Below are 22,743 nucleotides of genomic sequence, written 5' to 3' on the forward strand. Positions count from 1 at the left end.
TGTTAAATAAATAAATAAAATCTTTAAAAAAATAAATAAAAGTTCTCATATCAAATGCTAAAAATAGGAATATTAAAAGTAAAAAAAAAACCCTGAAATTCACCACTTTAGGCTAAATCTACTTGGTCATTTATCTTGGATGTTACATTCACAGCTAGTCATAAATAATTACCTTCGCAAAAACTGTGATTTAATAACAAACCTATTAAACACACACACACACACACACACACACACACACACACAGACACACACACACACCTTATTTAAAAAGTACTGTAAATATATCTCACTGCAACTGGGACAATTCAAATACAGACAAAGGATAAGATAAAATTGTATTGACACAAAAGTTAGAAATTTTTAGCTAAAAAAAGATAGGTTAACAAGATAGCATGTGCAACATGATATAGGTAAAAAAAAAAAGTGACTATACAGGTATGTGTGTACATATACATTTGTGTGTGTCTGGACATGTGGTGTATGAATAAAAGGTTATATACCGCAATGTTAATAGTTGTTATCTACCTATTTAATAACAACATGGTGTTTTAATTTTTTTTAGCTTATCTGCATTTTCCTACTTTATACAGTGTCCAATATTGCATTTGTAATTATAAATAATTCAAAAGAAAATTTACAAGGATCATTGTTATAAGGCGGGGATGCCAGGAAAGGCAGGAGAAGAGGGTAGTCCACCTAAGAATGACACTCAGAGGACATTTGTGAGTATTCTGTCACCTTTTCCCAACCAACCAGGAGAGGAGTCAGACCCCAGAGGCTGATGTGTTCCCTGGCTCAGGGCTGGGGAGGGCAGTACCAGAGTCCAGATTACAGGATTCTTCAGTTTCACCAACAAAAACTCAACCAGCACTGGAATACTGAAATACTTTAACAGTTACAATTCCAACTGTTATTTTAAGCAACTACAACTGAATCAGTACCTAAAGCAAAATTTAAGCATTCGTAGGGAGTTCAACATGATTTGTACCATGGAATGGATTTTTTGCACTGTGTTATTGAAATCTATTCACCAATTATATAATGCATTTACTACACATTTGTCATTATTTGATACTTTTCAATAAATGTAAGTATGATATGAATTTTGAAACTCTTCTAAGATCCATACTGTTGTATTACTGATATTTTTTAAAACTGACCCACATTGATCCAGTATTGTCGTTTTTCATAGTCTACTTTTTCCAATAGGTGGCACTGTAGTCCATGTAAAGCATTTCAGAGCTAGGTCTCACCCACCCAGTGCCAGTTGAAAATGGGCTTACTCTTAACTCTGCTATAAACCAGTGCTGTTGGACAGGTCAATCAGATCACAAGTCATGTGTAACGTGTCTCTGGGTCATTTTACACGCAAAGGTCAGAGAGGTGAGAGGACTTGCCTGGGAAGGGAATTATGGAATCAACTATAGGGCCCAGGATTTCTAACTTCAAGTTCTATGCTTTCTTTATTTGTGTTTTCATTTATTTCATTCTCAGATTTGCTCAAATCAAAACAAATTTCTATTTCTGGTAGGAGCATAAAAGAAAAATGTATCTTTGTCTATTTTAAATGGTCTTGATTCCACTCCTCCCTTCTGCAGGAGAGAGAGTGTGCTAATATAGCCATACAATGCTCTCTCCACAGGCTAAAAAAAGAGGATTAATGCCAATCTCTTACCAAATTTCCCAAATGAAAACTATTTTTAAAGTGTTCCAAAGAGAACAGAGGAAAAAGGAACACTTATTTAGTCAGGAATAATTACACGCTGGGCAGAGACACCTGACTATAAGGTAAGGATCTAGAGTGATAGGCAAACATACCCACATATTTCCTTATTCTCTGTAACAGTTTAGCCCATAAGCTCATTTTCATTGAAAATTAACTTTCCCAAGTATCTGTAGACACCACTACTTATGCTGTTGCATAGCACAGCATTTTCTGAGGAGGGCAGCCCCTAGGCAGCTTATCTCTAACAGCAGTATCCTTTAACGCTTACTTTTAATAAAGCACAGAGCAGCTCTGTCTGGTGAAAAAGGTTGCTTACTCTGCCAGTGCGCGTGCACACACACACACACAGATATGTTTATGTGTGTGTATATATGCATATATGCATACACACATATATACATATACACATTATATATATATATATATATATATATATATATATATATATATTACATACACACACACACATACACACACACACACTACGATAAGTATTTTAATTCCATCTCCCTTCAATCAAATCATCCATGACAAGAACACAGAAATGCTCAAGGGTTTGCAAGCTGGCACCATAGCTACCCTAAATATAAGCATAGGATTGCAAAGGCAAGATGGCAGACAAAGGGTGACTTTTAGTCCTTAAAGAGGCATTATCATTAAGCTCTAGTACCAAAAGATTGGTAAGCCAGAGCAAGGTTATCGACCTAATTCAGGACAAGTTTTTAGTTTCCCCCTGAGCATAAAGTCTATTACCACCTCCGACCTTATTGTATTCCCTAATCTGAATAAGCTCTTTGGTGAAAAATCAATGTACAAATAAGGGCATTCTTCTGAAGATAATGCTATGTGTTCACATTCCTACAAATGGGACATTCTGAGCATACCTCTGCACAAGAAGACAGAGAGAAACTTTCTAAAAATCTTCCCCAAGAAGACATTTTGGGGGGAAAATCTGAAAAGTTAAATGAAGCATATAAGTTTTCCAAATATTTATTTCAGTCTAATACTGATATTATTCTTCAAAGGAAATGCATATAAATAATACTAATAAAATAAATATCCTACACAGGGAATATTTAGACAAATTAAGAAAAGACAGTCCCAGAAAATTCTATTAAAGACCATTCACAGTGACAATATGGAACTCTGATTTCTCTAAGAAAACATTATATATATAAACTTATTTAAAATTACTCTTCCTTAATCTACCAAATTCTTGTACTATTTTGTTGCAACTTTCCCTATTTCATTTATAGTAACAAAGCCAAGAAGAAATTTAAGTTATCCACGTCATGGGTTTTCACTTTAGGTAGCTAACATTTGTATTTTGCAGTTTGTTGCTATAGTTAAACATTTCTTTGTTTTTTAACCATGGGCCAACGGTAGCTGCAGCATTCAAGATATTTCAAATTGTACTTTTTTTTTTAAAAGGTTTTATTTATTTGAGAGAGCAAGAGAGAAAGAGAGCATGAACGGGGGAGGGGCAGAGGGAGAGCGAGAAGACGACTCCTTGCTGAGCAGGGAGCCCGATGTGGGGCTCAATCTCCGGACCCTGGGATCATGACCTGAGCTGAAAGCAGACACTTAACCGACTCAGCCCCACTCCAAATAATACTCTTAAGTATTACTGCAGCCTAAAATATCTATAATTGCAGCCTAACATATCTATAATTACTCCTAAGATATCCCGAATCATACAAACACTTTTAATCATGAACACTTAATATTAAAAAATGAGTCACTGCATCTACAACTTAAGTCATTCTTGAAAGATAAAGCTATTAAGAACAAGTCCCTGAATCCAACCCCCTAGTGAAAACACCAACATGAAACAAATTCTGCTCTCAGGAAAATTTTTCAGCCCTAAACAAATTTTAAAAAGCAATTAGAATTTGGGACACAACTTCCTTGCTCTCTCTGTGGAGAAACTGTCTTTATTTAAAAGATCCTAGAAAAGGAACTAGGGACTATCCAAACAAACGTCTCTTCAGAACATAACCATTTAAAGTTGTTACTTCCATCTACATATGAGTTTAGGGAGACAACATTCATTTTAATGTATTTCTTAAATGCCTACTATAATGCAAGAAACTGTGCTAAGCACAAGGCAGTAATGATGCCCGCAAGGATCTTGTGGTTTACTCAAGAAGACAAGACATGCATATTAATTATAGCATAGAATAATATATAACTCAATGGTATAAAACGTCAGGGGAGTTTGGAAGTTGGGGGTAACAGTTCATCCTGGGAAGATTAGGGAGCCTTTATAAATAAAAGTGTCACTTGAGCTACATAAACTAACTGGAGAAAATGTGGGTAGTAAGGTACTCCAGATGGAAAAATTTTCAAAAAGGTGTGGAGGTGGAAAAGTAGACTCTCTGTAGAACAAGAGTCATGCGGCTGAAGCTTAAGATATTCAAAGGGGAGGAGGGAAGGAAAACCCTTCCTAAGAAGAAAGTCTGAGCAGTAGCGTAAGGAAACCATTGTTACCTATCAGCATCAGTAAAGAACTAGGAAAAATAGTGATTTTTTTAAAAAAATGACTTTGACTTCAGGAAAAATAACAGGAACTGCCTTCATTACTCCTAGCTATATCCATTATCCTTATTATTTTTAAACCAGGGTAATAGAATTATTTCAAGGACTGAAGATGATAGCCATAGTCTCTAACTCACAAGCTGCCTTCCTTACCTAGAAGAAGCACAATCCAGGTGATTACCCGCCTCAGCTGGAAGCCCACCAAGGACAATCCCAGGTTTCTCAACCTCCTCCAAACAATTCAACGAGTGATCTCCAAAACCACTTTTCCATACAAAATAAATGGCAAAATGCAACTTACTTAAATTTAATGAGAATTAATTTTTGTTAACGCTGAACTTTTTTCTATTTTCACATATTTTCAATAATTTGTGAAGTTACACCTAAACGTGATAGTGTATCTTAAGATTATCTTGAATGAGTTTCTTCTAGATAAAGCTACATTGTAAGAGTGCAATACCCAATATGTTGCTTACTTATTCTTTTGTTCTATACACTCTCACGCACGTTCTCTCTCTTTTTCTCTCTATACAAAGGTCAAATCAGCTTAGATTTCTAAAACAGGACTCCTGATAACAAACGGGCAGTTGAAGGTGAAAGGTGGAACAAGACCAAGTATACAACTCATGTAACTTTCCACTTGAAAATGAAATGGAAAATTACACTTGGCTTTATTCCATTTTTCCAATTTTTATGCAAGTATTAAAAATGTCAGTCTCCTAAATCACATTTTCACTTCTTGCTAGGTTAAAGTTTAATTTTACACTTCTATTACACTTACCCACATTTTTAGTACATTAATGAAATCATTCAAAGAACTAAAAAATCCTACTAGTTTTACAGACAGATTTACCTGTTTTGATACATAAGAGAGTATGACGTTATAAGAGTAGTTAGTAACTTCTGCAAAATCAAATTCAGAGAAGCAGCTTAAAAAAAGGAAGGAATAATTTGAAGAGGAAGGGAAGAAATTTTCTTACAGGTCATTGGTTTCCTTTGTCAGCTGGACTAAACAAAATAATATAACCAATGACTGTTCCTCTAAGGCTTTTTTTTTTTTTTTCAAGAAAGCTTATTAAATAAGTAGTAAAAGAAAAAAAATCATTTCAAATTTCAAGAGTCACTTGACTGGGGCTGTGGAATTCACAGCATTGACACTAAAATATTATTTGAAAAAATTTATCACCTTTAGCATATTTAATAGATAACTGAGTGATGAATGAAGTATTTTGTCAAAGAAAAAATCAAAAGTACATATACAACAGAGGGTAGCAATGACAGAAGAAGAAAAGGAACTCCTGCTCTTTCATTTGCTGCATCGTACCTGCCATGAACAGTAGTTGATTTGATAATATCCCCAGGTAGCACCACTGAGAGTTCAATGTCTTTATCTATCGTGTTTTCTTTCTGTTCCATGATGCAAGCAGAGGAGTCTACAGTATCATCAACTGAAGAGGCATCAAGATTTCTGGTCTCAGCTGGAGGAAGTGGTGCCTTGGCTTTTGGTTTTCTCCTTAAATAAAAACAAAACACAGAAAATAAAATATATCTATTTTTATAGTAACTTTCTAATATGATCTAACTTAATAACAACACAATGTGTGTGTCCATGTTTTTCACATCTAGGGAAAAAAATGCACCAAAATGTTTACTGTTTATTAGACATGTTGGAATTAAGGATTTTTTTTTTTTTGCCTTCTTTAATTGACACTTTCTTTTGTTCTCAACAATATGATGGCATTATTTGGTAAAAAAATAAAACATGATAAACAGATTTGATATTCACCTCCATTAAATTCAATTAATGGGTTTTTATTACAGTAAAGCAAAAGTGTAATATTTTCTTTGATGAAATAAATTATAAAAATCCTTACTGTGTCAGGATGGAGATCAGCATCTCATTCCCACACTTCGTAACAGCTCTTACCTGTGTGCCTTTCATTCTATTTGTTTCCAATCTAGTGTGTCCTACCTCTCTATCCGGATAACCACCCTACCTACTCTTCGAGGTCTAGCTGAAACTACCCTCCCCAACCTCTCAACATACAGTCTCTCCCTATATAGCATATAAAAGATTCCAAAGTTAACATTTTTTCTGGGTACGAGTTTCATCTCTCTGCCTACATTTGTAACTCTCTCCAAGAAAGAAGCATGCTATATTTCCCATTGCACTTAGCAATGAACAATGAACTGTGATTGGTTATTTGATAAAATATATTTCTGCTTCAGTGAAAAATTCTATAAATAATTACTCTAACAAATGTTTCGGTGTCATTGGGGCAACCTCTTAACCTATTTATAACAGAAATAGGTAGTAGACATCCTGAAAAAATTCACATGGGTCAATTCAATGACTTGATGGGTTGAAAAAATACATCATAAAAATAAAGTAACTACTAGTAATGACATATACCTATTTTTAAGTAATGCAAATTAAAGATTTTGAAAATGTTGCCCTTATGAAAAGCTAATTGCTTTTCAAAGAACTACTACTGCTTTCCAGAAAAATATAAATTTTAATTCCTCCCTCTCCCCATTTCCTACACAAAGTAAAAACCAAACAAGATAAAAGAGCTTCTTTATAAGTAAATATGTAACATCCACCCATTTAGTATTTTCGAAATTTAAGGTCTCATAAATCTAAGCACCTTTATGCACTTGACAGTACGAAAAGCAGAAACAAGGTTCCTACACTGTACGTTAATTTTCTAAAATAATAGGCCTTCAATTTTTAAGAGTATAATTGCAGAGATAAAATACATTTGAGAAAATATTTCTTTACACTAGTAAAATAAATTTTTATAAGCATTACAATAAATATATTTATAATATCTATATAGAGAAAAACTTTATCCAATTTCAAAACGTTTTTAATACATAGAAATTAACTACTCATGCATTCAACATGCAATTACCCTGTAACAGACAATTATGTAGCAGATTCAGCTAAACACTGGGGATGTAAAAATGGTAAGACCCAGTTCCTACCCCAAAAGAGTTCAAACCTTCAACGGACTGATAGATGTATACAGAATCATGATAAAGTCTGATGATTGCAGGTACACAGAAGATACAGCTAAAGCTCATGGCCAGAGAAACTTTCTTAGGAACCCAGAAATGTTTTACAGATGGGAAACATGAGTTGAGTTCAGGGGAATGAATAGAAACTCACAGGAAAAAACAAGACATGATTGATATTTCAGGCACAGGACATCAAATGGAGCCATGAAAGAAACTGGTACTTCGTAGAATTGAACAGTTTGGTAAAAATCCACAGAAAAGTCAAAGGAGATGAGAAATCAGTGAATCAATTTTTTAAAACTTTGATAAATAAGAGAATTCAGTAAAGTAGCTTGCTATATAAACACGCTAAAGTCAATAGCCTATACAGACAAAGACAAAACTGGTCAGAAAGTATAATGAAAAAGAACTTATTTTACAATAGCAACAAAAATGAATCTTAAAAATTGTTATCATATATATAACAAGAATTTTGCAAAATCTGTATGAAGAAAATTTTAAATGCCAAATATTCACCTTGGATCTCTACCTTCAAATCCAGATTTGTAAACCCAACACCTACTTGATATCTGGAGTCAGATGACTAATTGGAATCTCCAACTTAACTTCGGATTCCTCTCCCCAGCTCCTCCAAACCAAATCCTTTTCTCTCCAAGTCTTCCCATCTCCGTAAATCACAATTCTTTCAGTTGCTCAAGCCGAAAAAGTCCCCTCACACATATAGCTGCAGTCCAATCCATTGACAACTTCTGCCAGCTCTACATGATAGACCTGGATTCCACCAACAACCCTGTTCACCGAACACCTCTGTTCAAGCTGCGAAGCAGTCTCCCAACTCCCAGGATTGCCACTTTACATTCTGTTCTCAACATAGCTGCCAGAGTCATCCTCTGAAACTGTAAGTCAGATCACCACACTTCCTCCCATACCCTCCAATGACTTCTGACTTCACCCAGAATAAGATCTAGAGTGCTATAATTTGTCCTCTCTTGCCTCTGGCCTCTCCCGTTTCCTCTCTCCCTGCGCTCATGACGCTCCACTACTGTGACTCTTGCCCTTTCCTTGAACACACCTAGAATAATCCCCCCCCCTTTTTTTTTTTACTCCTAGAACATTCCTGACCCAAGATCCTCCTAACTTTAAGATAGTATCCCTATTTGTTTTACTTTCCGCCTTAGGGCTTACCAGCATCTAACATACTTGCTTATCATGTCTCCTACCATTAAAGAGTAATTAATTACATGACAGTAGGGACTGTCCTGTGTCACACATATTTGCAAATGCACAGAATTTCTGGAATAATGCCTGCCACATAGCAGACACTCCTATTTACTGAATGAATGAATGTTTACATCAACGAGCATTTCCCACAAAAGATGAGGTACCTAAGCATCTAACTAGAAGAAAAAGTTCTCCCCACCAAGGAAGAGAATGAATTTTTACATCAGAATTACCTGTTGGATTTTTAGGCACCGATTATATTTTATTTTTACGAAGACGAGTACTGAGAAATACACACATGATTTATTAGCAAGACATAACTGGGAAACTTAGGGCTTTAAGAGTTTCATCAGGAAGGCTGAGGGAATCCAAGGCAGGGAGGTAAAGCAGCAGGAACAGCTATGTCCGCAGCAGACTTGGCTTTCAAGAGTGGCAGTACTGAGGTCTGACAGGCACCTCCTGCTGCCGCCACCCTCCTCCCAACCCCGGCTTTCATTGTTCCAGGCACTTTCTCATCTCCAAATGTGGCCCATTCCGGTCTCCATTTGCAAGCCCTCCCCATCCTCTATACCTTTACACATATTATTTATCCTTCAACGTCCAGACTGAGTCACAATTCCTTGGGATGTCTTTCCTCCCTACTGCACACCACAAAGAACTCTGATGAACAGTTTTAATGTTTTATATGTGTGACTCTTATTTCTTAAAGTACTTTTGAGTCTGTGATGAAAACTCAAATTACTAAAGATAAGCCTACTTAAAAAGAAAAAGGGAGAGCAGAACAAAGCCCTAGTTGAAGTATTATTTACACAGAACTTCTATTAAGAACATCTTAGCGTTCCCTATTATTCCAATAATAAAGCATTTGTTACCTTTCGTCGTGGTAATTGGAAAGCATATTGGTCATCAGACCAAGATCTTTCTGAAGTGAATGAAGAAATCCAACTGGGATAGATGCAATGTCTTAGGAATTAAATAATGAATACGAAGGAAAAATTAAGTGTCATAAAATAGATGAGTAACCTTAAAAATTCAGAGCAATGAGAGCATGCTGAAACTAGCTTTGTGGGGGTGGGAAGGTATATTTCAAAGAGAAGAGATAGGTGACTCAGTTCTTGAAAGAAAAGTAGATTTTAGGCAGGCAGAACCTGTAGGATCATTTATATGTTGATTCTCTATTATAATCCATTTACATTAAATTTGGGGATGTGTCTGCAAATTAAAGTTGGCTTACTACACAGTGTAGTCTAGTGAGAAGAATACTGGGTAGAGGCCTGCCTTTGTTCTGAATCCTGAGAAGCTTTTAGACTTAGTTAACAGCCTTTTACTCACCAGCAAAATTTTTAAAATACCTTTTACCTACTCACATCTCTTCCAATGTTCGTAATTTTTTGATTGAGATGCTTTGAAGCAATAACAAAATGAAATGTCCCCCAAAGCCAAAGGTATAGTGAAAATAATCAAAATTTATAACCTAATCCAGGTATAGGAAATTCTGGTTAAAAAAAAAAGACACATCAATATGCAAAACAATTATAATTTACTGCTTAAGAATACTAGTTTTCATTAATATTTTAAAAATCACAGTAAATGTCACTGAACTCCCCCCAATCCCTTTTATTTTTTTTTAAGACTTTATTTATTTGAGAGAGAGAGAGCACAAGGAGGGGTGGGGGCTGAGGGTGGGGTGACAGCACACATGGAGAAGTAGTAGACTCCCTGCTGAAGGAGTAGCTTGACACCAGGCTCGATCTCAGGACCCTGAGCCTGAAATCATGAGCTGAGCCCAGGCAGACGCTTACCCACCTAAGCCACCCAGGCACACCCCCACCCCCACCCCATCCCATCCCTTTTAAATAGGAATGTTTGAGCCAGTTTTCCTACCCAGGGGATTTTCACATAAGCTCTTCTTCACCAGTGGCCTAGTTTGACTCTCAGTTTTCACTCTATAGAGGCTGCTACCCTTAACGGAAAACAATAGCAAATTTCACACAAGGGTGGTGGAGGGGAGTTATACTGAGAAGATACAGAAAACTCCTCTAGGTCTGAACAAAAATTCATCAATCCAGGCTTAAAAATAACAAGACATAACATCACAAATGAATATGGTAAATCAAATAGTAGTATTTATATCTGTACTCTCATTTACAATTGATTTACATATGAATGCATGTTTCTATTTGAAGCACATAATTTTTCCCCCTCAGCTACAGGTATAATTGGTATACAAAAAATTGCACATTAATATATTCAATTTAGTAAGTTTGTACATATGCATACACTCATGTTGCCATCACCACAATCAAGGTAATAAACCTATACGTCACCCCCCAAAAATATAGCTTTATTCATTAAAATTATCTCAATATTATATTCAATTTTCATAATGAAAATTAAGGTACAATTTCACACTATGCAATAACATTTTAAAAATATCAAAACATAATTTTAACACAGAATTCAATCAGTATCCTGCTATTACTACTGATAGATTTTTTTTATCCCTTGATTTACAAAGCACGTCAAAATCACGTGCCCATTTTTTTAAAAAGATTTATTTCACACACACACACACACACACATACACACACACGCACGGAGAGAATGAGTGGGGGAGGTTCAGAGGGGGAAGGAGAAAGAGAAAATCTTAAGCAGGCTCCAGCCCCAGCGTGGAGCCCTGCATCAGTCTCAGGACCCTGAGATCATGACCTGAGCCTAAACCAAGAGTCAGTTTGGTTTCAGCTATAAATTGCAGACCAATTCCTCAAAGCAATTTCTTAGTGTCTCTCTCTGGGTTTAATGAAATAAGAGAGGATTGTGTCCAATAAAAATCTGTTCCAATGGTGGGCATAACATTGTGCTACATGCTTGAGGGAATGCTGTTAAGAACAGCAAAAGGTCCCTTTCCTTGATGAGTTGATATAAAATAGAGTGAATACAGCAAAGTAGCTTTAAAAGATAGGCAATAATGAAAGGCAGCAAAGGGAAACCCCAAAAATTATACGAGTCTTAAGAGACATTTCTCTTGTCAAGGTCGCCAATCACCTATGTGTGTCCAAATCTAACAATTACCTGAGTCATCTCAGTTACATTTGAGTAAGTTCCTAAATTCCAATAAGGACACATTTCCCACCTGTGCAGCAACTGTGTTTGGAATTCTTTTCCCTCAGCCTCTTCGTGTGATAACACAACCTCTATGCTCTTCCTCCTTCACTGTCACTCCTCAATCACAATGCCCTGATCTCCCTGCCCAGGCTCCTTTCCTGCCCTTTTCTCTTTCTACAACTCTCACCTCCAGGTGATTTCATCAAACCCCAAAGCTTTAACTATCATCTGTAAGTTGGTGACTCTCAAATTCACTTCCCCAACCCTGACCTGTTTATTGAACTCTGATTTATATGCACAATAATCTCATGGTCATCTCCATTTGGATGTCCAATAAATATATCATAACCCATGCTCTTGATTCTCCTCTCTACCCATCATCCCCATTCTCATTCAAACCTCCCCCACTAGTCCCCATGCCTGTAAATGGCACCACACTAAACATCCCATTAACTCAAGCAAAAGTCCTAGCTGTATTTTGATTCCTCTCTGTCACTATCTTCTATTTTCAAGCCACTATCACGTTCTGTGGGCTCTTAACTCTAAAACACATCCTGAATTTGTGTACTTGTCACCAGCTTCTCTGTGACCACCCTGACAATTAAGGCATCATCTCTTGTTGGGACTGTAGCAATGGCCTCCCGACTGGTCTCTCCTGTCTTTCCTCTGGTGCCTGAAAATCTATTCTCTGCAGTAGTCGGGAGTGATCTTTTAAATATGTAAATCTGATCACCTCGCATCTATGATCCTTCCCTGGCTTCCCAATGCACTGAGAATAAAACCCAAATTCTTATTCTTGGCTTACAAGGCCTTCGATGAGCCATCCTGGTGGCTGTTAAAAGGTGAGATTTCAGAGCAGCAGCACCAGGGACCCCGTTAGGAAAGCACCTTTTCAGGCCCTACCCCAGACCTACATAAGCAGAAATACTGGGGGTAGAGCCCTACAGTTTGCATTTGACAACTCCCAAGTGATTCTGATGCATGGGAGTCTCCGAAAGCACTGATGTAGCCTCCTCTGCAAACCTCTGAGCTCTCTCCCTGTGTAATTCACACTGGCATCCTTTCCCTTCCTCAAACAGACCAAACCCTTCATCTCTGAGGACTTACACAACTGCTCCTCCTATCCAAAGTGCTTTTAACCATAGAACTTCAAATTGCCTGCTCCCTGACCTCATTCAGACTGCAGATCAAATGTTTGCCCCGATAGAGGTATTCTCTGACCACACAAAAGAGGTGCCAATGCCAATCTCCACCCATCTCTCCCTATTCTTCAGGTAACTGTTTTGTACTCATCATATTTATCATTATCTGATATCATCCTGTTCATTCATGTATTCACTTATTATTTGATGTCAGCCTCTAGAATGAAAATTCCATGACAGCTAGGACCTGGCCTTTCTCATTCTCTGCTAGCACCTAGAACGTTAAGTGCAGCGAGACAGGGTGGTCTTCTTATAAGTATTTGTTGATTTAACTGAGGGAAGAAAAGAGAAGAGGGAGGGTTATTATCAGTTCCATTAGTTCATAGGAGAATGAGAGCTTGGTGGGTTGCTGAGAATCAACTATTTTGTGAACAGTCAGAGATATAAGAAGTTCAAAGAGACCAACATAGGTAAAAGTATTCAATCCTCAGGAAGATTTTAAATCTTCTGGCTATTGGAGGGGATGGGGGGCAGGGACAGGATTAAGGATTAAATTGGAACAGACTGAATTCTAGATTGGAAAGAAACCCCCTCCATTTTGCCCAGATGTTCGGTAACTTGCTGTGGGTCAGAACACAGATGTTCTAGCTACAGCTTCCCATGACCAGTGAGGGCCATGATTAATATGAGGGAAGAATAACTTAATGGAACTCCACCCTCAGATCCATTTGGTTTAATGTACCAAATAAAGAGGCAAAGGTATTCTTCACATCAAAGTCAGCACTTACTAAATGCTAGTGCCTTCATGTCCCCAAAATGCCTCCCACAGGCACAACAGAAAAATAAAACAGCTTCCCCCTATTTTATTACCACATCATCAACGACGTAACACTTGAGTGCTGATTCATACCTACTAGCTCATCCTCCCAGCCCTGTGTACGGTAAGTGTGCCCACTGTCATGTTCCAGATGAGAAAACTGATGTGCAGTGTGTTTAAAGAACTTAGCTATCAGTGCTGGAATGGAGATCTACACCCAAATTGCTGGATTCTAAAGCCAGTGCTCTTAACTATTAGACTATACGATCCCTTGGAGAGCTGAAACATTCATACAAAATAACAACAAAAAATGAATGATCAAAACCCAAGTGGTAGAGAATAAAAAAAGTGAGCCATTACTGAATATCTACCACTAAGCACTGTGCAGGAGCCTTTCTGCTACATTTAATCTCATGAGGCAGTTGTCATCGCCATTTAACTGGGGTTTACAGAGGTTAAGAAGCATGCTCCAAAGCACACAGAACATGGTACCAAACCCTCTCTATAACCTTAACACTGGCCATCTAAAGAATCCCTGCTCTTTAAATAGGAATGCAGGTGCTAGATATGCAAATGGCCACTCCCACCAACAGAGACTGCTACTTCCCCAGGTGGAGTTGTGGACACAACGTACTGGGAATTAAAAGGCACGGGAGGGTCCTAAATGGCTACTTGTGTCATTTCTCTGGTCCTCCATTCCTTCATTTACAAAATACAGGTATCCAACTAGATGATCTCAGGTCTCTTTCCACATCTAACATAGAGATTTGTGCATAAGAATGTTTACAGACCGAAAATGGTGACTCAACATAAGTTACATCTCTCACACCTGAGGGCAAGGCACAGTACTTTTGCATCCCATCTAGCCTGCATACTACAGTTCTATTATTGGCCACCAAAATGGAGAAGGAAAGGAAACTTTCTGTGATAATTTACAAATAACATTTGATTGAAAGAGTGACATAGACAGAAATCCCATGCCAGGGGAGCTCTTCCTATCCTGAGAACACTCTGGAACTGGTCAGGAAAGGGTCTCTCTCCTCTGAGCTCACAGGAAATGGTTCCATTTCCAAGTGCCTTTCTCTGTCTTGGCATACACACTAGGAAAAAATGATGAACAGAGTGACAAACTCAAAAAACAGTTTGAAAATCTCTGGTTTCGGTCTCCCACACTCAATGCTTTCACATTTCAACACTCAGAATACAAGGTACCTACCCCGAGCCATTCATCACTTCAGGGTTTTTGTATTCACTGCACCTCCACTCAAATCTGATCAATAATCCGAACACATTAACTATATCCTGGGTTTCCATCACCCTACATTTCTTTCCTTCTCCCCAGAACACATACACACAAAGTGCACTGATTTCTATTATCTTAATTTCCACTTTCCTATTCCTTCCAAGTTTCATTTTATTTCCCTCCTTCCTTCTGCAGCCAAACTTCCAGAACTCTGCTACCCAATATGGTAGCCATGTGGCTACTGAGCACTTGAAACATGACTGGTGAGACTGAGGGATTATACTTTTAGTTCAATTTAATTTATCTTTTAAAACCGATAATTGATTCAGTTGTTGGAAAATATTTAAGTATATTTGGAACAACTCAGGTGTGTGGATCTATTTTTTAACTGTAAATTTTATGACAACTAAATACAGATTAAATTCTTTGAATGAAAATATACTATCTGGGGCGCCTGGGTGGCTCAGTAGGTTGGGCATCTGCCTCAAGGTCATGATCCCAGGGTCTGGGATTGAGTCCCTCCTCAGGCTCCTTGCTCAGTGGGTAGCATGCTTCTCCTTCTACCCCTCCCCCTTGCTTGTGCTCTCTCTTTCAAATAAATAAAATCTTAGAAAAAAATAAAAGAAAATATACCATTTGAATGGAGATGTGCCATAAGTTTAAAACAGACACTGCATTTTGTAGGCTAAGTACCAAAATATTAAATATCTATTAGTAATATTTTTATATCGATAACATATTAAATAATTTTTTACATACTATGTTAAATGAAATATATGACTGTGACAGAGAGCCTCTAAGATGGCCCCCAGTAACCCTGACTCCTTGTGAAATCCCCTCTCACTGAATGTGGGTTAGATTTAGTGACTCATGTGCAGTGAATAGAATGTAACAAAGAATGTCACTTCTGAGGTTAGGTTACTAAAAGACTGGTGTCAGTTTGAGAAACACTCACTCGCTCCAAGGGAAGCCCACTAGCATGTTGTCAGCTTCCCTTTGTCTCTGGCCAACAGCTAACGAGGACTTGAGGCCTGCCAACAGCCACGACTGTGAGCTTGAAAGCTGATCCCACCTCAGCTGAGACGTGAGCCCCAGCTGACATCTTGATTGCAGCCTCACCTCCCTAACCAACAATCTAGAAAAGTAGGATTCTACATAAACCCTCCATCTCAGTTCCAGCATCAGGTGACCTGACATGCCCGCTCTGCTCAAAAGCACCCACTGCTCATGCCGTGCACAAAGAGGACCTTCTCTTCACAATCAACCAGTGAAGATCCTCTCTTTGTATGCCTCGTCTTTCAAGAACCTTTCTTGTTTTATACATGGAAGTCCTTCTCCTTTAAAATCTTTCAGTATCTTGTTTATATTTACAGTAGGACATTTGTATAGATCCTTTTGTTCAATAAGTAGCTATGATGAGCTCTCACACCTAACACACCACATAGATGAAGTGGGGTAAATCCAAAGAAGTTCTCCCTTCTAGCACTAACATTATGGTAGAAAGAATAAAGAGAAAGTCAAATAACTAATTACAGTAGAGAAATAAAGTACCCCAGGCTGCCTTGCATCTTACAGCCTAGTTCTCAATGTACCCCCACCTTATCTGACAGAAAAGTTTTTTGAAGCAGAAATCATGAATATAATTTTTTGTATTTTTGATTTATACATCACCTTTTTCAGAGTATGCTCAATTATTTCTTAAAGAATGGACTATTCAACTCTAGTTTTCATTTGGTTTATTTGTTTTTTATTATATCCCTCTCAAGTCTTCCTTTTTTACTACTTTTAGGAACTTGGCAATTGTGTAAAGTGAGATACAGGGACATAACAGAATCTCTTTGTAACACAAGGTCTACCAGGATAAATCAGCATGAGTAAATGAAGCTTTTGTGGCTTAGTTGTCATAGAGATAGAAGGGGCTCCCTTCTCCTATTTTAATCAGATATCCATTCCAATAGCAGAAACAAAACTTCCAGAAGTTATTTGTAGTGAGAAAACTTTTAATATTCACTATGGTAACCAGCTAATGAAATGCTAAATGACGTGATTCACACTCCCATTCTACTTTTCACCAGGTGATTTCTGAGAAATTTCTTCAGTGATGTCCAATAACATTCCCAATACCAAAAGCCTGATTGCTAGTCTGCATTTTGTTTACATATCTAAAATAGCTAAAAACCACACAATATATCACATTTTATCAAAGTCGGTAGGACAATAATTTACTCCTGTTTCTAAGCCTTGCTCTTATTCAAATACACACACACACACTCACAATGCTTGAAATCATAAATGCATAATTTGGTTTTCACCTTCTTTGGTTGGGGGGGTGCGTATCAGTGGTGTGGCAGGGGGAAAACAAAAATAGCTCACTAGATACATAAAGTATAATCTCCCGGTGACAACATTAAGGTAGTACATGTAGAAAAGTACAAGGGGATAGAAAAAAGTATACATTTGCAATTAAAAAGGAAAAATAACCTACACATGAATCACCAAGAGGTACTACTGATAGAGTTCAAGATTTCAAAATAAGTCCGAGATCTTGGTTTGTGCTTTGGGTCTGCACTTACTAGTGAGCTGGTCATTAATCTCTCTGAAACAATTTCTTCAATCACAAAACTGGACAATATATCCCACTTCACAGTGCTGCTGACAATGGGTAATGCATATTGTCTAGCCCAGTGGTTCTCAAACTTGGCTATATAACAGATCCACCTGAGAAGTTTTAGAAAATGCTGAGGCCTAGGTCCCTCTCCCAGAAATTGATTTAATTGGTTTACAGGGATTTTTAAAATCTCCCTAAGTGATTCTAATGTGCATCCAAGTTTGCAAACCACTAGTCTAGCATAATGCCCGACATATAATAGGTATTCAATTAGAGTTAATGATATACCTTCATAAGAACTCTGAAATGCTGAAACACTGCCTGAAGGTTGCTATTTAGGTCAATCCATTTTGTATAAATTTAGGAAGGTCTCAGAATCACTGAATATAAAAAAATCTTAAAAGTCTAAAAGTTTTGTAATAACTTTTCCAAATCTAAACCTTCATAATATTTTTGCTTCCTTTTATCAAATAAGGAAATTCCTTATGAAGGAAAGGAAAGCCTAAATCTCCCTTGATATTTTCACTGAAGTATAATACAGAAAAATGTACAGATATAAGTGAATGCACTCTTTATTTTTTTGTTTTTTTTATTATATTATGTTAGTCACCATACAGTACATCCCTGGTTTCTGATGTAAAGTTCGATGATTCATTAGTTGCATATAACACCCAGTGCACCATGCAATACGTGCCCTCCTCACTACCCATCACCAGTCCAACCCATTTCCCCACCCCCCTCCCCTCTGAAGCCCTCAGTTTGTTTCTCAGACTCCATAGTCTCTCATGCTTCATTCCCCCTTCCGATCACCCCCCCTCTTTATCCCTTTCTTCCCCTACCGGTCTTCCTAGTTCTTATGTTCCATAGATGAGAGAAATCATATGATAATTGTCTTTCTTTGCTTGATTTATTTCACTTAGCATTATCTCCTCCAGTGCCGTCCATGTTGCAACAAATGTTGAGAATTCGTTCTTTCTGATAGCTGAGTAATATTCCATTGTATATATGGACCACCAACTTCTTAATCCAGTCATCTGTTGAAGGGCATTTCGGTTCCTTCCATGATTTAGCTATTGTGGACATTGCTGCTATGAACATTGGGGTGCATATGGCCCTTCTCTTCACTACGTCTGTATCTTTGGGGTAAATACCCAGTAGTGCAATGGCTAGGTCATAGGGTAGCTCAATTTTTAACTTTTTAAAGGACCTCCACACTGTTTTCCAGAGTGGCTGTACCAACTTGCATTCCCACCAACAATGTAGGAGGGATCCCCTTTCTCCACATCCTCTCCAGCAATTGTTGTTTCTTGCCTTGTCAATTTTTGCCATTCTAACTGGCATAAGGTGGTATCTTAGTGTGGTTTTGATTTGAACTTCCCTGATGGCTAATGATGTTGAACATTTTTTCATATGTCTGTTAGCCATTTGTATGTCATCATTGGAAAAGTGTCTGTTCATATCTTCTGCCCATTTTATGATTTATTTGTTTCTCGCGTATTGAGTTTGAGAAGTTCTTTGTAGATCCTGGATACCAGTCTTTTATCTGTAGTATCATTTGCAAATATCTTCTCCCATTCCATGGGCTGCCTCTTAGTTTTTTTGACTGTTTCCTTGGCTGTACAGAAGCTTTTGATCTTGATGAAGTCCCACAAGTTCATTTTATCTTTTGTTTCTCTTGCCTTTGGAGATGTGTCATGAAAAAGGTTGCTTTGGCTGATGTCATAGAGGTTGCTGCCTATGTTCTCCTCCAGGATTTTGATGGATTCCTGTCTCACATAGAGGTCTTTCATCCATTTGGAGTTTATCTTTGTGTATGGTGTGAGAGAGTGGTCAAGTTTCATTCTTTTGCATGTAGCTGTCCAATTTTCCCAGCACCATTTATTGAAGAGACTGTCTTTTTTCCACCAGATGTTTTTTCCTGCATTATCAAAGATTAGTTGCCCAAAGAGCCGAGGGTCCATTTCTGGGTTCTCTATTCTGTTCCATTGGTCTATGTGAAGTGAATGCATTCTTATTCATATCTACACACTCAAGGAACTACCACACAGAGACCTTGATTAGAAAAATGTATAAATTAAAAAATTAAATATTTAATTTTTCATCTGTTCTATAATTGTTGCTGCAATTTCGGTTTGTCTCTGGGCTTTTCTAAGTATCTTATGGGAACGTTTATTTTATGCAGAGTTAAGAAAGTCAAACATCAACAAGGGGTAGGATAAGGAAAGCCTCCGGTAGAAATGCACATATCAAAGGAGGAGATAAAAAAATTCATCAAAACAAACGAGCAAAGTTGAAAAACAGACCTGGAAGCAATATAAACAATGAGTCACAAGACAGTCAACAACATTTATTGGGCACCCACTGTGTGCTCAGTGCTATAGAAAGAAACTGGGTAGATTAAAGAAATACCAGGAGGTCCTCAGATACCAGTAACTTAAAAATGAAATATGTCCAACCAAACAATTTCAAAGATAACCTAAAAGGACCTTACAAAAAAAAAAAAAAAAAAAAAAAAACACCAAAAAAAAAACAAAAACAAAAACAAAACAAAAAAACACAACTGAATGCTTACCTAGCTCTAGGAACTAAATTTATTTAGCAAATAATTTCCCTCAAAAACAAACTGAAACTCTAAAACCATGCCCCAGTGCTCACTTGCTGCTCCATTTACTCTGTGCATAGATAGCCCTCTGCCTAGTAAGTAATAAGTGTCAGGAGCAACTGGGCTCAGCATCATCTACTGAAAGCTTCCTTTGAACTTTGTAATTGTTGCGTTGCAGGCAATGTATATGGGACAGTCTATGAAGCTTATGAAAATTAGTCTGAAAAGGTAGTAAAAATGCGATTGACACTGCAATCTAAAAATTCAAAAATGATTAACAAAAACATGGAGACAGAGAACTATGCAACACTTCCTAGTCCTCCTTTTTCTTTCCACATAAAAATTAAGTATAAAAAACCCCATGTATTTCCACTTTCTCAAAAGATGTTAAATACTTACAAAAATTTAAAGAAAGAGTTACTTATTAAATTTAAGGTAAAAACATATCAACAGATTGTTTCACCTTATTATGCTCTGAAACAATAAAATAATAAAGACATTTTCACCCCTAAAAGGAAGTTAAAGAGTTCTTAGTTGCAACCAAGATGGCCTTCAACGGGTGAACAGACAAAATACGGAACACCTGAAATATTATTCGTCACTAAAAAGAAATTAAGTATCAAGCCGTGAAAAACCTTGGAAGACACTTAAATGCATATTCTAAGTGCAAGAAACCAGTCTGAAAAGCCTACATTGCATGATTACAACTATATGACATTCTGGCACAACTACGGAGATAATAAAAAGATTAGTGGTTGTCAAGAGTTATGGGGTGGAGTCAGGGGAGATGAACAGGTGAAGCACCGAGGATGTTTGGAGCAGTGAAAATACTCTGTATGATACTATAATGATGAATACATGTCATTATATATTTGTCCAAACCTATAGAATGCACAACATCAAGAGTGATCCCCAATATAAATTGTGGATGTGGGGTGATTATGAGGTCTCAGTGTAGGTTCATCAGTTGTGACACATGCACCACTTCGGTGGTGGATGTTGATAATGGAGGACACTGTGCATGTGTGGGGACAAGGTACGTATGGAAACCCTATGTACCTTCTGCTCAATTTTGCTGTGAACCTAAAACTACTATTTAAAAAAAAGTCTTTAAAAGAAAGTTCTTAGATGGAATATTTTTCCAGTTTTCAAAAGCATGCTAGGTAAAGAACTAAAAAACATTAAATGTGGATATTATAATTATTAAAATATATACACTTATGTATATTATTTAGTGGGAATGTATATGTTAGACAAGCAAACACACTAATAATAGATCAACCAATCATAAAATGAAAGCAAAAGTTGCCTTCAAGTCACAATTTCAATAGTCTTCTCTCAAATACAGGCATAACTCAGAGGTACTGCAGGTTTGATTCTAGACTACCACAATAAAGCAAATATTGCAAGAAAGCGAGTCAATTTTTTTATTTCCTAGTGCATATAAAAGTTATATTTAAAGTATATGGTAGTCTACTAAGTTTGCAATAAATAGCATTATGTCTGAAAAACAATGTATACACCTTAATTAAAAGTATTGCAAGCCTTTCTCAAGAAACAAGGAAAGTCTCAAATACACAACCTAACCTTACACCTACAGGAGCTGGAGAAAGAACAGCAAATAAAGCCTAAACCTAGCAGGAGAAGAGAATTAATAAAGATTAGAGCAGAAATCAATGAAATAGAAACCAAAAGAATAGAACAGATCAACAAGACTAGAAGCTGGTTCTTTGAAAGAATTAATAAGATCAATAAACCCCTAGCCAGACTTCACAAAAACAAAACGGAAAGGACCCAAATTAAAAAAAAAATCGTGAATGAAAGAGGAGAGATCACAACCAACATTGAAGAAATACAAACAATTACAAGAACATATAATGAGCAACTATATGCCAACAAATTAGGCAACCTGGAAGAAATGAATGCATTTCTAGAGATGTATAAACTACTAAAACTGAAACAGGAAGAAACAGGAAACCTGAACAGACCCAAAACCAGCAAGGAAATTGAAGCAGTAATCAAAAATCTCCCAACAAACAAGAGTCTAGGGCCAGATGGCTTCCCAGGGGAATTCTACCTAACATTTAAGGAAGAATTAACATCTATTCTTCTGAAGCTGTTTCAAAAAATAGAAATGGAAGGAAAACTTCCAAACTCTTTCTATGAGGCCAGCGTTACCTTGATCCCAAAACCAGACAAAGATCCCACCAAAATGGAGAATTACAGACCAATATACCTGATGAACGTGGATGCAAAAATTCTCACCAAGATACTAGCCAGTAGGATCCAACAGTACATTAAAAGGATTATTCACCACGACCAAGTGGGATTTATTCCTTGGCTACAAGAGTGGCTCAACATCCACAAATCAGTCAGTGTGATACACTACATTAGTAAGAGAAAGGACAAGAACCATATGATCCTCTCAATAGACACAGAAAAAGCATTTGACAAAGTACAGCATCTTTTCTTGATTAAAACTCTCTACAGTGTAGGGGCGCCTGGGTGGCACAGTGATTAAGCGTCTGCCTTCGGCTCAGGGCGTGATCCCGGCATTCTGGGATCGAGCCCCATGTCAGGCTCCTCTGCTAGGAGCCTGCTTCTTCCTCTCCCACTCCCCCTGCTTGTGTTCCCTCTCTTGCTGGCTGTCTCTATCTCTGTCGAATAAATAAATAAAATCTTAAAAAAAAAAAAACTCTCTACAGTGTAGGCATAGA

At 37.3% G+C, this 22,743-nt stretch overlaps 1 protein-coding gene across 1 annotated transcript in view; it reads right to left on the bottom strand.

Annotated features, from left to right (window-relative positions):
• The window catches only part of COBLL1 (cordon-bleu WH2 repeat protein like 1), a 159,612-nt gene that overhangs the window by 55,315 nt on the left and 81,554 nt on the right, over nt 1–22,743 (bottom strand). The window contains 1 exon segment of the mRNA XM_045780637.2: nt 5,592–5,780. Within this exon segment, the coding sequence (XP_045636593.2) occupies nt 5,592–5,780 (189 nt within the window).

Source organism: Ursus americanus, chromosome 1, assembly GCF_024610735.1.
Source record: "Ursus americanus isolate L20-20 chromosome 1, mUrsAme1.1.p, whole genome shotgun sequence".
NCBI classification, from domain to species: Eukaryota; Metazoa; Chordata; class Mammalia; order Carnivora; family Ursidae; genus Ursus; species Ursus americanus.